General features: G+C 46.1%; 1 protein-coding gene across 6 annotated transcripts in view; it reads left to right on the forward strand.

The window, feature by feature from the left end:
- The window catches only part of SUSD1 (sushi domain containing 1), a 77,273-nt gene that overhangs the window by 59,528 nt on the left and 2,917 nt on the right, over positions 1 to 14,828 (forward strand). For 4 of the 6 annotated variants that reach the window (XM_045579911.1, XM_045579912.1, XM_045579915.1 and 1 more), the window contains 4 exons: positions 1,113 to 1,299; positions 4,890 to 4,986; positions 8,364 to 8,622; positions 10,438 to 11,367. In XM_045579911.1, coding sequence (XP_045435867.1) covers positions 1,113 to 1,299; positions 4,890 to 4,986; positions 8,364 to 8,622; positions 10,438 to 10,605 — 711 coding nt within the window. In that variant the 3' untranslated portion in view covers positions 10,606 to 11,367. Of the gene's footprint in view, positions 1 to 1,112; positions 1,300 to 4,889; positions 4,987 to 8,363; positions 8,623 to 10,437; positions 11,368 to 14,828 lie in introns of those variants that run through there. The other 2 variants (XM_045579913.1, XM_045579914.1) reach the window with 1 other exon arrangement.

The raw sequence follows: 14,828 nt of genomic DNA on the forward strand, positions 1-14,828 counted from the left end.
ATAATTATAAGTGACAGTCACAACCAGAAGCAATAAAATGAGCACTTCTGCTGCTTTTTTGACAAGAGTGGCCTTGGGGATGGATGAGAAAGCCAGGAGGGGTGATATGGGTGTGAGCACGTAGCCTGGAGCAGGGCTGATGTGCAGGCAGATCCGGGTAGGCATCCAAAGGCTTTTGCGTGTGTGTCTCTCCACACCAGTGTCCCCGACAAGGGTCTGAATGTGCTGCCCAGAGAGGCCAGGGGGTCCTTGGAGCTAGATGTGGTTGTCGGAAAGAAAGTGAAAGGTCATGGGGTGAGCTGTTATTAAAAGGAATTAAGTAGAGGGAAGCATGCGTGCGGATTGGCACAGGTACTGGAATGTTACAGGACAGTATAGGGAATGTCAGGAAGGGGTGGGCAGAGGAGAAAAATCCTCCCCAGGTTTCACCAGACCAGCTCAGGGTATCCTAATTCACATCCTGCTGTGGGGAACCCCTACTTCAGACTTTTATTGTTGTTAATCCTTTCCCGAGGATATTTTTCCCATTGATTTTTTAGAGAGTGGAAGGAAGGGAGAGAGGGAGGGAGGGAGGGAGGGAGAGAGAGACAAAGACATTGATGTGAGAGAGGAGACACATCAATTAGTTGCCTCCCTCATGCGCCCTGACCTGGGCCTGGAATCGAACCTGCATCCCAGGGTGCCCTTGACTAGGACTCAATCCCGAGACCCTCAGGTCCATGGGCCGATGGTTCTAACTGCTGAGCCACGTCAGCCAGGGCCTTATGTCAGATTTTTAATTGTCTTTCTAGGGAAATGATCTTTGGCTTTGCTTCTAAACTTTTGCCAATGCACTTCCACGTTGAACTATGTATCATGGATGTGAGAACAAGAAAGAGAAAGTTGCCAGTGTTTGGCACCTCGACCTTTAGTGCATTTTGATATAAAAAAATACATTTATTACACTGATACTATTGCAACGACAATATTTGTGGTGTGGCGACTCTAATCTTTACTTATTGCATTTCGCGTTTTGAAGGAACTGTAGAGTCAAGAGCAAGAGAGTTCATGAGAAAGGTAAAGATCTAGCCCTTCAAGCTCGTGATTCGCCCGTGAACTTCTGTGTGTTCTAGCTCCGCATTCAGGGCCAGAGATGGTATCAGAAGGAGTTTGCCCAGGAAATCACCTTTAACATCACTACCAGCAGCCAGGCTCCGGAGATGTGCTTGGACCTGCGTCCCGGTACCAACTACAGTGTCAGCATTGGCGCTTGGTCTTCTGTCCTTCCCGAGGTCATCTCCCTAACAACCCAGATAACAGGTACATGTCAAGTAAAGGTACTGGGATGCACAGGGTCACCACGGAGCTGTGGCTGGGCCTGGAGAAAGAGGAACAGTATTCCTTTTTATCATTATGGGATGAACTTTAAGAAAGAGAGGAAGAAGGACATGGAATTGGAGAGGGGTGCTAAGGGGCCTCTGTGTAACTGTTTTATTTCTTACAAAGGAATCTGAAACAAAATGTTACCATTGGTTAAATTTTGGGTAGTGTGTACCTGAGTGTTGGTTAAATTCCTTCTGTGTTTGTGATTATGGCCACCAGGGAGCACTGGTGAGCTGCTTGAAGGGCTAGATCTTCAGCATATTTTCCAACTCTACCCTACTTTAAAGAATTTGCAATTTAAAAAAAAAGTGGAAAAATTCAAGCTGTTAAGATCTCATGAAAGGGGGTGAAGGATAGCTGGGGGGGGGGGGGGGGGGAGAGAAAGACCCCAATCCCTTTTATAAAAGAGGAAAAAAGGGAACCTTATATGTTGATATGAAGAGGTACGCCTGCCTAAGATGTGGCTTTATTTTCGTAAAATTGTGAACTTTTGAATTTTACCAGAAATGTTAAGCAATTTGGGTCTGAAAAATGCAAAGCAGCTGATTTCCCAGAAGAAAAGTGAGTGAATTTTCCTTCTGAGTGTCTTACATTAAACAAATTTTTGCTGATGGGAATAGAATGAAAACTAGTGCCCCAGATACACTGCAGTACTGCCGACTTCAGCAGAGGTCTGAGGATCTAGGAATGCGGAAGGACAGGGGCACGTGTTGGCAGTGAGAGAGGGTGAGAGGGGCTGGGGAGGTGCAAATCTGTTTGGTGGCTTTTAGAAAACGTGAATGGGAAAGTTTCTCTATATCAGATGAATGAATGAATGAATATATATATATATATATATATATATATAGATATATATATATAGATATAGATATAGATATATAGTTGTTGTTGTTTAGAGACACATGTAGTTGTTGAAGCTATGGCTTTGTTTCAGAAATGTCCAATCATGGACATTTGAATTTGACCAGAAATGTCAGGCAAGGAAGGGGATTGGCCCTGGAAAATGCAGCAGCTGATTTCCCAGAAGAAAAGTGAATGGGATTTACCTTCTGAGTGTCTTACATTAAACTAAATCTCACCGATGGGAACTCTGAGGAACCCAGACCAGCGTTTCTGTGGGGCCGAGGAGTGGGGGAGGGGCGTGCTGCAACTTAACAACTTAATTCAGTCCACAGTTATTGATTGGTTATGTACACAGACCCAGGCTAAGTGCTGATATAGAGATGGAAAAAAAAAATTGTTTCTTCTTGCTGGGAGCCAAGTCTCATAAATTTTATCAATGGGGTGATGCAGCTAGCCGCGTGATAGCTGATGACTTATGGTGTAAGCTGCCAGTTCTTCTATTGCCATCAATTTCAATTGATCCTGCCTTGAGTGGGCAGCATGATCTCTCTGGAGTGGTAAGGATGAGGAAAGAATGACTGTGGTATCTTTGTTTATACATATTTATTTATGTGTGTTAATTCCTTGCATTTACTTGAAGTTTTTATAGTATAATGCTGGATTTTTGTGGGTTTTTTTGTTTGTTTGTTTGTTTTTGTACGAATAAATGTTTCTCCTTCTTTGGTTCTTTTCGTCCATTTTGGTGGGTTTTAGAGAGGAATTTTAACACATTTACCCTTACATTACCTCTTTTCTCTATGGATTTTAATAGCTTGCCTACATGAATGAGATTAATCTTTTGTTCCATTTATCACAACCCCCAGGTTATTTACACGTCAGTTTTCTTTTCAATATTCTTTGGACATTTAGACATTTTAAAATTTTCATGTGATCAATTCCATGATTCCTTTGTGGTTTCTGCCTCTGGTCATGCCAAGAAAAGCCTTCCCTACGCTGAAATCAGATCAATTCTTGTTTTCTAGTGCTTCTTAAAATCTTTGCTTTTCCTGAGTAAACCTAGATCCGTTTGGAATTGGTTTGGATGTATGCTGTACGACTAACTTCACATGGTAGTACCCCCCCAGTTTCCTATCAGTTTCCTGTCACCTCTGGGAAGACTATTCATGTCACTCATTATTTATTCTCATTCATTTATTTTTCATGTCACACATTATTTATTTTCATTCATTTATTTTTCATGTCACACATTTATTTATTTTCATTCATTTATTTGGGTCTTTTTTTATTTAAAAAAATTTTTCCCCCCAATTATTTGGGTCTTTTTCAAGATTGTCTCAGCTTCTTCCATTCCTTTGCCTGCCCTGTGCTTAAACCTTACTGTTTCAATTGTTGTGACTTTAGAATATATTTACTATTTTCCAGGTCAAGGCCTCCTTCGTTGCTCTCCTCCACACTCTTTAAAGTTCTCTCACAGGGCAGCCCCAGATTCTCCTTTGCTCCTAAAAGGGGCTGGATGTTGTCAACACCCGGGAATGGCTGTGAGGGTCGCCTTCTGGGTCCTCCCCCCTTACACACTCAGAGGGAAGAACTGCACTCTGCAGACACCACCCATTTCTTGCCTGGAATCTGGTCGGGTTTAAATCAGCCGTGAGGCTAACGGAGAGGAGAACAGATCTGCAAGCACAGCAGCTGGGGGGTTGGGAAACAGGGCCTTGGGAAATACGGCTAGACGTTAACGTCATTTCACCCCGAAAGGTGGCTGAGGAAGAGCGCACCTGATGAAGTTCAGGCTTGTCCCTCAGGGAGGTGAAGCGGGCTGTAGAAGTCTCGGGCGGGAAGGAGGCCTAGCGCAGGCCCAGCAGAAAGCACGTGGTGATGGGGTCAGCCTGCTGGTGGTGGCACATTTAGGACTGAAGGCCCAGCCCTGGCCGTGGCCCGAGCCTCGGAGGGCTTTGTGCTCGGCTGTGGGTGCGCCTTGGCCTTCGCAGAGCTGAGCGAGCGCTTTGTTCTGCTGTTACCGAGGGGCGGGGCGGTGAGAAAGGGAGAAAAAGGTTTGGAAAGGTTAGGAGGACTGAGTTTTTCATCCCCGGAAAGCTCAGAGAGGAATAACTAAGAGCCTCTGAGGGTTCTCCCATAGAAGTGTTCATCTCCCTCTGGGCTGAAAACAGGAAATGTGTGATAAGAACCACTTCACTTTACCGAGACACCCAAACAGCATCTCAGCGGCAGGTGAGGGCCGGGGGCAGAAAGCCTCCAACGGAAGGGCCACGTCCCCAGGGCTTTGCAAACAGCCGGCCCCTCTTCGGGTCCTTACCCGGAGCCTAGCACCTGTTTCTAAAATGTTTTTATCACCCTGTTGACCGATAAGCAGTAACTTCACATTCCCTGTCCCAGCCTCCTCAGTCCTTGGCACCTTCTAATCTCCTTCCCTGTGTCTATGGATTCGTGCCGTTATTACTATTTCACAGTAGAGGAATCATACAATATTGGTCCTTGTGTGTCCGGCTCATTTCACTTAGGGTAAATGTTTGCAAGATGCATCCATGTTGTGGCGTGCATCCGAATATGCTCATCACTCCCTACGTTAAGCCTTTCCTTTGGATGGCCCCGCGAGGACCCCTTTTTTCCTGCTTCTACTTATTCTGATCGTACTTTTTCTTTTCTTTTTTTCAACATGTTTTCAGAGCCTCCCCTCCCGGAAGTAGATTTTTTCACGGTGCACGGAGGGCCTCTTCCGCGCCTGAAGCTGAGGAAAGCCAAGGAAAGCAACGGGCCTATCAGGTCAGTAGCAGCTCCTCTTCCAGGGCCGCCCGGGAATCCTCAGGGAGCGCTTAGGAGTCTTTGGGCGGCAGCACTTGAACAGTTGGGTGCAGACTGGACTCTTAATTTCAACCTGTCCCCTTCCAAACAGCTACAGAGACTTCCAAAGGACCGGAGACCAGCATATAGGCAGCATCGTAGGTCAAGAAATTAAGTCCATTTCTTTGATCATTGGACAAGCAGTGGTGGGGGGTCTGGGACATGTCACATCTCCACGGATATCTGTTAGTGGCGATGAATCAGGAGCATCATTATATTTATCAAAACCAGAACATATTTCCCTTCATTTAAGGATGGGTGGCTTCTGAAAAGGTCATTTGGATAATTCTTTTAACTCACTCGTGGATTGAGTTCTGGGCGAAATACCACATAGTTAATGAATCCCAGATAGCAGCAGGGTGGAATTAATTTACCTCGGTTGGATGACTACATTGTGTTCAATTAAGCATTTTATTTACAAAGGTCATGATAGGGTCACAAAAGCAGAATTATCCCCTTTTTAAGAGAGGAAGATAGAGGTTTGCCTGGAGAGAGGAGCAACTACCTCACAGGCGTAAATCAAGGAGATGACAATACCTTGCCACGCTTGACCTAACTGACGTTGCTTTATCTCTCTTGACCTGTCAGTTCAGTCTAAGCTTGAGATACTATAAAAAAAAAAAAAAAAAAAAAAAAAAAACCACCTAGGGACACGTGTGTCCATTTATAACGAAACTTGGGCTTCTTCTGTCTTCCCATTAGTTTACTATTTCCAGGGATGGCTATTGCCTGAGTTGTTCTGTTTCTTGATTCCTGACAAGTGACTGGGATGCACTGTAATTCTGTTGTGTTATAAGCACAACAGAAGTCGTGACATCACTACCCGAGAGCGTTTGCCAGAGAAAATGTGATATTTGGAACAAACAATGATGCCAGGCAAAAAGAAAAGCCAAATGACAGACTACCCTCCTGTTTTGTGTCTTCCAAGCAGGAAAGTGGAGATCTGTGAGTCATTCAGAGGAGGGTGCTGATGAGAAAGAGGGGAAAAGTGCTTCCAGAACAGTCCTGTTCCAACAGCCACAGCTGCTCCCCTGATATCATCAGGGCTAGTTACCAGCAGGCCAGTGGGGTGGTGTCCTCCGCCGGACAGCTGTGTCTGATCTGAGCTGGGGGTAGCAGCCCTGCCCGCGTGTACGGCAGGCCTGGGTCTGCTTTGTGCATTATTGAGAAAGGGTAGTGGCTCGGGGCACATGGTGGGGCAGGGGCCCTGGGACCGAGGCTTTCTTCCTTGCCTTGGTGACCTGGGGCGGATGATGCGGCCCGTTCCTGGGCTCTCTCAATGGTGGCGCCTCCCACACTTGACAGATTACAGGAGTCACCAGGATGGCGTTAGCAGCAAGACAAATTCTCAGTTAACTCCTGGAGATTTGTTTAATCTTAACCCAAGGATTTTTTTTTCCCCCCCATTGATCATTAGAGAGTGAGTGGGAGGGAGGATGGAGGTGTGGGAGGGGGGAGAGAGAAAGAGAGAAAAAGAGAAAGAGAGAGAGAGGAAACATCAATGTGAGAGAGACACATCAACTGGTAGCCTCCTATATGCACCCCAATCAATCAGGACTGGGGACCAAACTTGCAACTGAGGTATGTGCCCTTGACTAGGAATTGAACCTGAGACCCTTTGGCCCGCTGGCCAACGCTCTGCCCACTGAGCAAAGGGCCAGGGAAACTCCTGGAGATCTTGGTCCAGTAGTTCTGGTATGGGGGCTAGACATTTGTCAGTTATCAAGCAGCTTGGGTGATTATGGTCATGCTATTATAACTTTCCGCCACACGAATACTGTGGCGCCTTCAGTGGACAATGCACCGATAGTTCAGGTGAACCTTGACTTTGCCCTTGAGCAGCACCACCTATGTGGAGAGAAGAGAGGGGTCTGAAGATACACTTCTGGGCAGGATGGAGCTGCTGCCACTTTTACTTTCTTCCCCGCAGCCATGATTCACCGGGAAACCTTGATGTCCCCAGGAAAAGGTGTGTGACAGGTGCTTCCTTGTGGGCAGGGAGTGCCGAGTAAATGCTCACCGGCGATGACAGTGACAGCTCACTCCCCTGCAGGCGTTAGCTTGTCCCTTTCGTAGAAAACACTTTGCCCGAGAGTAAACCAACACCTTGTGGAAACCAGGGCCCTGCGGACACCTCTGCTGTTTGGAATGGAGACTTTCCAAACCAGCACCTGCTCTCGGGGAGGGCTCTTGTGCTCAGCCCGGTGACTCATGGGCCTTTAGCAAGCAGGTTACGGGGCATTACACGTGTGGAACAGGAAGCGTGCATGTATGGGTAAAACGGAATTATGTGGCCTAATGACTTTTGGAAATTACCTTAATCATATCTGATGCATGCTGTTTTGTTTTTTTTCTCTCTCTCTCTTTACTGAAATTTACTCAGGAAACATTAGTGGGGAGTCAATCACAGCCAAAGACCAATATAAGGAGCTGCAAAGATGTAAGAGTAAATCATTCAAATCCCTGCCCTCTAGCCTGACCGAGAAAGCAGATGTTCAAACAATGACTATACCGGAGTCAGGTGATAGATACTGAGAGGGCAACGCAAAGGAAGGCGTGATTCATTCTCAGGGACATTTTATTCTTAGACTTCCTTTCACTGACAGGTTTTCTATTTGGGAGGGATACATAAGAGTACACATGACAAAATGACACCTGCTGGCTAACGTGTTTCTGTGTCCACAGTTAGAAACGGTTTCACAATGCACACGTGACATTTTGCCGGTCTGGCTGTTTCAGGATGTTGTCAGATGAGATTCACCCTTCTTCTCATTGATTTCACACGAACTTGACTATCCTTCTGTGAACTGCAGGGAATGCAAATCACATGAGTTCCATGTTCAGTTACCATGTGATTTCCTGGAGCCTTTTGCAGACTTAGTACATTAACTCTTGAGGGCAGCCAGCCTCCACGTGACGACCAAACCCTTCCCTCAGCTGGGCTTTATTTGCCCACGTGAAAATCACTGATCAGATCCACTTTGTGGCTTGTATGCCCAGGGCAGCGATGTGTGCAACAACTTCTGTCAGCTAAAGATGTCCTTGGTGTCCGTCGGTCGCCAGAACATAAAGACATTCCTCTCCCAGCGTCAAAACTGGAGTTCCTTTGACTGTTGGAGCAGTCAGACTAAATCTCACGTGGGCAAGGACTTTTTTTTTCTGTCCAGAGTTGCAGCTCCAGTACTCAGAAAAGTGCTTATCTCACAACAAGTGCTTAACAACTATGAATGAATGAATGAATGAATGAATGAATGACTCCCTAAGCAAGAGTCTGATAAACATTTTCTTTTTCCTTCCAGTTCCTACCAGGTGTTAGTGGTTCCCCTGGCCCTCCAAAGCACGTTTTCTTGTGATTCCGAAGAGGCGACCTCATTCTTTAGCAATACTTCTGACACCGATGGCTACGTGGCTGCAGAACTACTGGCCAGACATGTTCCAGATGATGCCATGGAGATATCCGTTGGAGACAGGCTGTATTATGGGAAATATTATAATGCACCCTTGAAAACAGGGAATGATTATTGCATCATATTACGAATCACAAGCGAATGGAATAAGGTATATGTCTTTAAAAGCCCTTATGAACTATGTTCTTCTTCATGTGAAATTTGAATGGTTGAGTATTTGTTTTTCCAGTGTTTGAGATGGACACTGCGCATAATAACCATAAGAATGTGTTGAACACTTGGCCTTGGTGAAGGACGGGCAGGTCTTTGGAGGGTGATAGTCTGAACTTCCTGGAGGCCCTGGTTGGACCTGCGTTTGGGCTGATCTGGTTTTGGCTCTTCCTCTGACGCTTCACAGATGCCCCCCTGCCAGTGCATTGCGGAAGCCCGAGTTGGAGAGGAATTTCTAGATCTCTTGTCCCTTCCCCATTCTCCTGCCAGCCTGCAGCCTCCCTCATTCTCCTGGAAGCAGTGGGGAGGGCAGATTAAGCTCAGTCCTGCCCCACATCCATCTCTTCTGTGGCTGTTGCGTAGTCCTCACTCGAGTCTCCCCTGCCCTTAAAAAGGCTGTGCTCTCCCAGCTGTGGTTCTTTCATGAGACATAGAACGGAATAGTCATCACTTAATAAATAAATATAATGGCTGGATCCGTCAGCCAGGGATGGAGGATCTTCTGGAATAAACACTGTGATGGTTGAACTCCATACGTTTTAATGGCCCTACCGCCAACTATCACCACATTGGGACATTCAGTCCATGATGGAGGGGATAAAGTGGGAGGTTATGATAAAAATTTTACTTTATGGGAAGCTTTCCTATGATGTCATTGTTGCCTCCTTTTCATACAGCTGAGTGGAACATGTGCCGGTTTTTTGGGGATGCCAAAGGAGATGAGGAGCTTTGAAAAGATGTATACGTGGACTTGCATATTTGAATCACTACTTACCCCAGGAGTTTCAACTATTTTAGTGTTATAGTCATATTAAAATCAGTAGTGACTTTCTCATTTTTAAACAGCTTTGTTGATATAAAATTCGTATACCATATAATTTACCCATTTAAAGTATGCAATTCTGTGGTTTTTAGGGTTAGGGTGTTCACAGGCTTGTGCAACTATCACCACCATCAAATTCCAGAACATTATAATAGTGATTTTAAAAAATATTTAATTTTAGTTGTGGGAAAATAAAATTTATCATCTTAAATGTTTTTTAAAATATATTTTTATTGCCTTTAGAGGTGAAAAGAGAGAGAGAGAAAGAGAGAGAGAGAGAGAGAAACATCAATGATGAAAGAGAATCATTGATCGACTGCCTCCTACATGCCCTTTACTTGGGATGGAGCCTGCAACCTGTGCATGTGCCCTGGCTGAGAATCAAACTGTGATCTGGTTCATAGGTCGACCCTCAACAGGTGAGCCACCTAGGCCGAGCCATACATGTTCTTTCCCCTTTCTTCCTGGTTCTTGGCTACAGTTTGGGCAAATGTGTTTGCCAGATTAAGTATCATCATTATAAGCGAAGTATTATTATGTGCCAGTAGTAGTAGCCTTGCCTATCACATGCATCAAAGCTTCTTGCTGACCTCAGAATCCTCTCAACATCATTCTCATGTTGAGAAGATTTTGAGGTCAACATCACTGACCCATAAACAACTGGATCAGTGCCAGTTGTTCAGAGCTAACAAGGGGAATGAACTTTATTGCCATGCCTGTTGTTCACCCACAGGATGTGCTTTCTGAAATCTAGGGAAAGCTATAGAAGTGATCCTTGGGGTCACTTGCCAGTCCCCCGAACACCTGGTGATCATATGGCTGAGATGTAATATGTTGGATGTAATATGTTCTAGTCCAAATTAAGAGCTGAACCTCGGAGAACGGACAGCTTGTGCCATCTACTTAAACCTGTTGCTGTGTTTGCCGTTATAGGTGAGAAGATGCTCCTGTGCAGTTTGGGCTCAGGTGAAAGGTAAAACCCTTTTCTGCCTACCAGTGCTGTCCTCACCTCTCTGTCCAGGCTGCAGCATCAGGTGTATGTTAATGAGATTCCTTTCGACATCGTCACAGGTGACAGAAACCCATCACATAGTAGCTTAAGCAGAAAGCTGAAAAGAATGGGGGTCTAAGGGCGGGAGTTGATGGAACTCCCACAAGAGCAGCATCCCCAGGACTCCAGGAACTAGGACTTGAGACTCAACACCATGCATGGGATTCTCTCTCTCTGTCTCTTTTATCTGCCCTGTTTCTAAGTGCGAGGCGGCACCATTTTCTTTGACTCTAAGCCATGTGGTGGGGAGGGATGGGCCCCAGCTACCACAGCTTAGCAACTTCAGTAGGAACAGAAAGTTCCTCAGTTCAGGGAACATCTTTCCTTCTAGGGGATGTGACCCTCTGTTGGATGAGTCACTGTTAACAGGAGATGGGATATGATGATTGGTCTATCTTGGGTTTGGGGCTTACTCATATGATTGGTTGGGGGCAGATCAACCCTATCAGCAGTGCAGTAGGAGGGGACATGATTCCCACCAGGAAAAGAGGCACAGAAAACATGTTGGCAGACCACAACAAAGAGCTACAGCAGCCCGCTACTTTCAACCATTTGGCTGCTTTGCGTGTACACATACATACACACATGCTATTAAGAAAGACATCTTCCATTAAGGAAATGGAATGATCCTCCAGACAACCAAAAGTGGCACCCTCGTGGGAGATAACTCAAACGGGAACCTGTTACTGTCTCCAGCTCCAAGACCAAGATTCCCGGGCGTGGTTCCGTTCCTCTTGATCAAATCCAGATGTGCTTCTCATGATCTCGTTTAGCAATCCATGACTAAACGGCTGCCATTCTCAAACCACAGTCTATAATATGAAAGGAAAAACACTAAGTACTTTCACTTAGAAAGGAGGAAACACTAAAGTACTGTGCACTGGGCTGGGGCCCATAGCAATGACTACCTTATGTAGGGGAGGAAAAGCAAGCACCCCTTGCCCCGGCAGCAGAATGGGTCACTTGATCCGTCGGTTGGGCTGCCTCAGGCTTTTCCTGGGTCTGCCTGGTGGGGGAGTAGCCTTGTCTATTCCTCCCAAAACCACATCTAAGAGATGATCTGGGAGGAGCTCCACTGAGTGCTGTACAGTGGTCGGCAAACTCATTAGTCAACAGAGCCAAATATCAACAGTACAACGATTGAAATTTCTTTTGAGAGTCAAATGTTTTAAACTTAAACTAATAGGTAGGTATATTGTTATTAACTTAATTAGGGTACTCCTAAGCTGGCCTTTGCTAAAAACATGGTATTTTGTGGAAGAGCCACACTCAAGGGGCCAAAGAGCGGCAGTTCGCTGACCACTGGTTAAACCTTCTGCGTCCTACACGCACTTATCCAGGAAGGGACTTGTCTTAGCGATTAAGCCATGACAGCTCCTTGTTTGCCAGGCTGGGATTTCCCCAGCAGTCAGCCAGGGGATTTGATTCCCAGAATGCCATTATTTTATAGCTAATACCAGAAATCTTGTCAAGTTTACGACCTTTGAATCTGGACCCTTTCCTTGTGGTTTATGAGTCCTAGCAACTTCCTGAGGAATTCTGCCCGGAGCCCGCAGTATCAGTTTAACCCCTTACATCCTGCCCCTTACTTCACAGCAGCATAAAACAAGAGGCTGGGGTGGTGAGGAAGAGCGGATGTAACCTTGCTTTCAAGGGGATTCCTTACCGTCTTGAGAGGGACTTAGCAGGAAATGCTTGAGAGGGACCTGGGGAATTAGGCTTTCTTCATGTGTCTGCCCATCCCCTCAGCTTATTTCTCCTCTTTTTACTCTACTCACACCGACTTCAACAAGGGTAGAGGACGTGGTTTTTCCAAGTTGGGAAGGGATAGTACCTGACCACGAACCATCTTGGCTTATGGATGGCCAGACAGTGCAGGTTTCTCTCTTGTTCTTCTATCTCCAGCTTTATTGAAATAGGATCCTATATAATCCTATATAATCAAAAGATAATATGCAAATTGACCATCACTCCAACACACAAGATGGCTGTCCCCATGTGGTCAAAGGTGGCCACCACTGTGTGGACACAAGATGGCCAGCAAGGGAAAGCAGTTGGGGGCTATCAGGCCTGCAGGGGAGGGCAGTTGTGGGGTGACCAGGCTGGCAAGGGAGGGCAATTAGGGGTGACCAGGCCAGCAGGGGAGGGCAGTTGGGGGCCACCAGGTCTGCAGGGGAGGATAGTTAGGGGCAACCAGGCCGACAGGGGAGGGCAGTTAGGGGTGACCAGCCTGGCAGGGGAGGGAAGTTAGGGACAATTGGGCTGGCAGGGGAGAAGTTAGGCATCAATCAGGCTGGCAGGGAAGTGGTTGGAGGGTGACCAGGCTGGCAGGAAGAAAGGGGTAGGGGCAATCAGGCAGGTGAGTGGTTGGGAGCCAGTAGTCCTGGATTGTGAGAGTGGAATCAGGCCTAAATGGGCAGTCAGACATCCCTTGAAGGTTCCCAGATTGGAGAGGGTGCAGGCTGAGCTGAGGGACACATCCCACCCCACCCCCATGCACGAATTTCGTGCACTGGGCCTCTAGTGGATATATAATTGGCATGACATTGTGTAAGTTTGAGGTGTATAATGTATATAATTTGGTCACCATGCTATGCAGTAGATTCCCAGGACATCTCATAACTGGAAGTTTGTACCCTTATATCAACATCTCCCCATTTCCCCCACTCCTTGGCAGCTACCATTCTATTCTCTGTTTTTATGAGTTCAGCTGCATTAGATTCTATATGTAAGGGAGCTCATATAGAACTTGTCCTTCTTTGTGTGACTTATTTCACTCAGCATAATAAGCGAGGACCTTGCTTAACAAAGATGTATGCTCTGCCTTTCTGGGTGTAGACAGGCTAAGTTCCCTCTCCTGGAGTTGAATGAAAGAGCCATACATTCATCACTGAGACATTTCTCTGCCAGTCCATTCCCTGAAGCACTAAGGGTGGGAATGGAGTGGCCACAAGGAAAAGAGGTGCTTTTTTTCCAGAAGAATAGAGATGTGCAAGTATCCTGGAAAGACACAGAATTGATAGCTCCCAGATGCCACTGCTTTCTGCAACTGTGATTGGCAAACACTCCAAATAGGTAGAAGAAATGGCCAACGAGCTGGCTGCATTCTACTATGATTAAGTTAAACAGGAAGGACTTTGCTTTGGAAATATCTCAGTGGCATTTGGCAGTCCCCTGCCCCCACCCCCTCGCCACCCCTCAAATTAAGGGCCAACACTGAGAGCGAGTTTGAACCTTTGAATTCAAACTACTGGAAAGATCTGGAGGTAACAGAACACCCATGGTTATGTTGCAATTCTGAGGGGAATTCTAGCACATATTTTTCTATGTAGTTAACCTGTGTTGTACACTAAGCTCGGGCAGACTCTTCTGTGAAAAGGAGAAATTGTTCCTTTTCACTCATGCCAAGCAAAGGGCCCATTCTTTCCTTTGCCCAATCATGAATTATGATGTTTACCTTTCACAAATTGCCCGTAAAAGGGCTTTGTGATGGTTACCAAGGAACCAGCAGTTGGTTTGATGGGAAATGTAAAGGCCTGGGCTCACTTGCCCCGAGATCTGCTCCTAATCAGCCGAATGCCTTGAAATGATATTTAACTTGACAGATTCTTGGTGGCCTCTTTCTGAGATCTCTGCGACCCCTTCCAGCCACAAAGGACTGTGAGTCTGATTTCTTGAGTCATTTAATTCATATGAAATGATAAACTGCAATCAGGGAACATTGTTCCGTTGCAGGCAGAAACCTCTGAGTCAGTCACGTCTCCTCTTTCTCTTCCTGCCCACATTTTGCACGACGGGGCATGCCTCTTGGATTTTCTCCTCTGTGCTCACTTCCTAACATGGACGACTGGGAAAGCCTCCTATCTCGTTTCCCATCACAAGAGTTCAGGGTTTCCCGCTTCTCCCTTGCCTGCGCGCCACCACCTGACTCATACTTCTAGACCTCAGCTCTGGTTTTGTTATTTCCCCTGACAGTGTCCCATAGTTCTCCATGACTTTTTAGTTTTATGTCCAAGCCTCCGTGTGACACCAACGTACCTTTCTAATTGCATCTCTTATTCTTCATGCAAACTTATCTAGCAGCTCTTGCTAGATAAGGCCTCTCCCTTCTCTCTTTAATGATGTGCTCATACAATTACATGCTTACTTCCATCTGGACCGCCTTATACCCTTCCAGTAATCTCTCCTTCTTACTGTCCCACTTGTTCTTCAAGATTTAAATCAAGTGCCACCTTCTTCCTGAAGCTTTTATTTGCTCGATGGGACAGATCTG

Source organism: Pipistrellus kuhlii, unplaced genomic scaffold (genome assembly GCF_014108245.1).
Source record: "Pipistrellus kuhlii isolate mPipKuh1 unplaced genomic scaffold, mPipKuh1.p scaffold_m20_p_12, whole genome shotgun sequence".
Lineage (NCBI taxonomy): Eukaryota > Metazoa > Chordata > Mammalia > Chiroptera > Vespertilionidae > Pipistrellus > Pipistrellus kuhlii.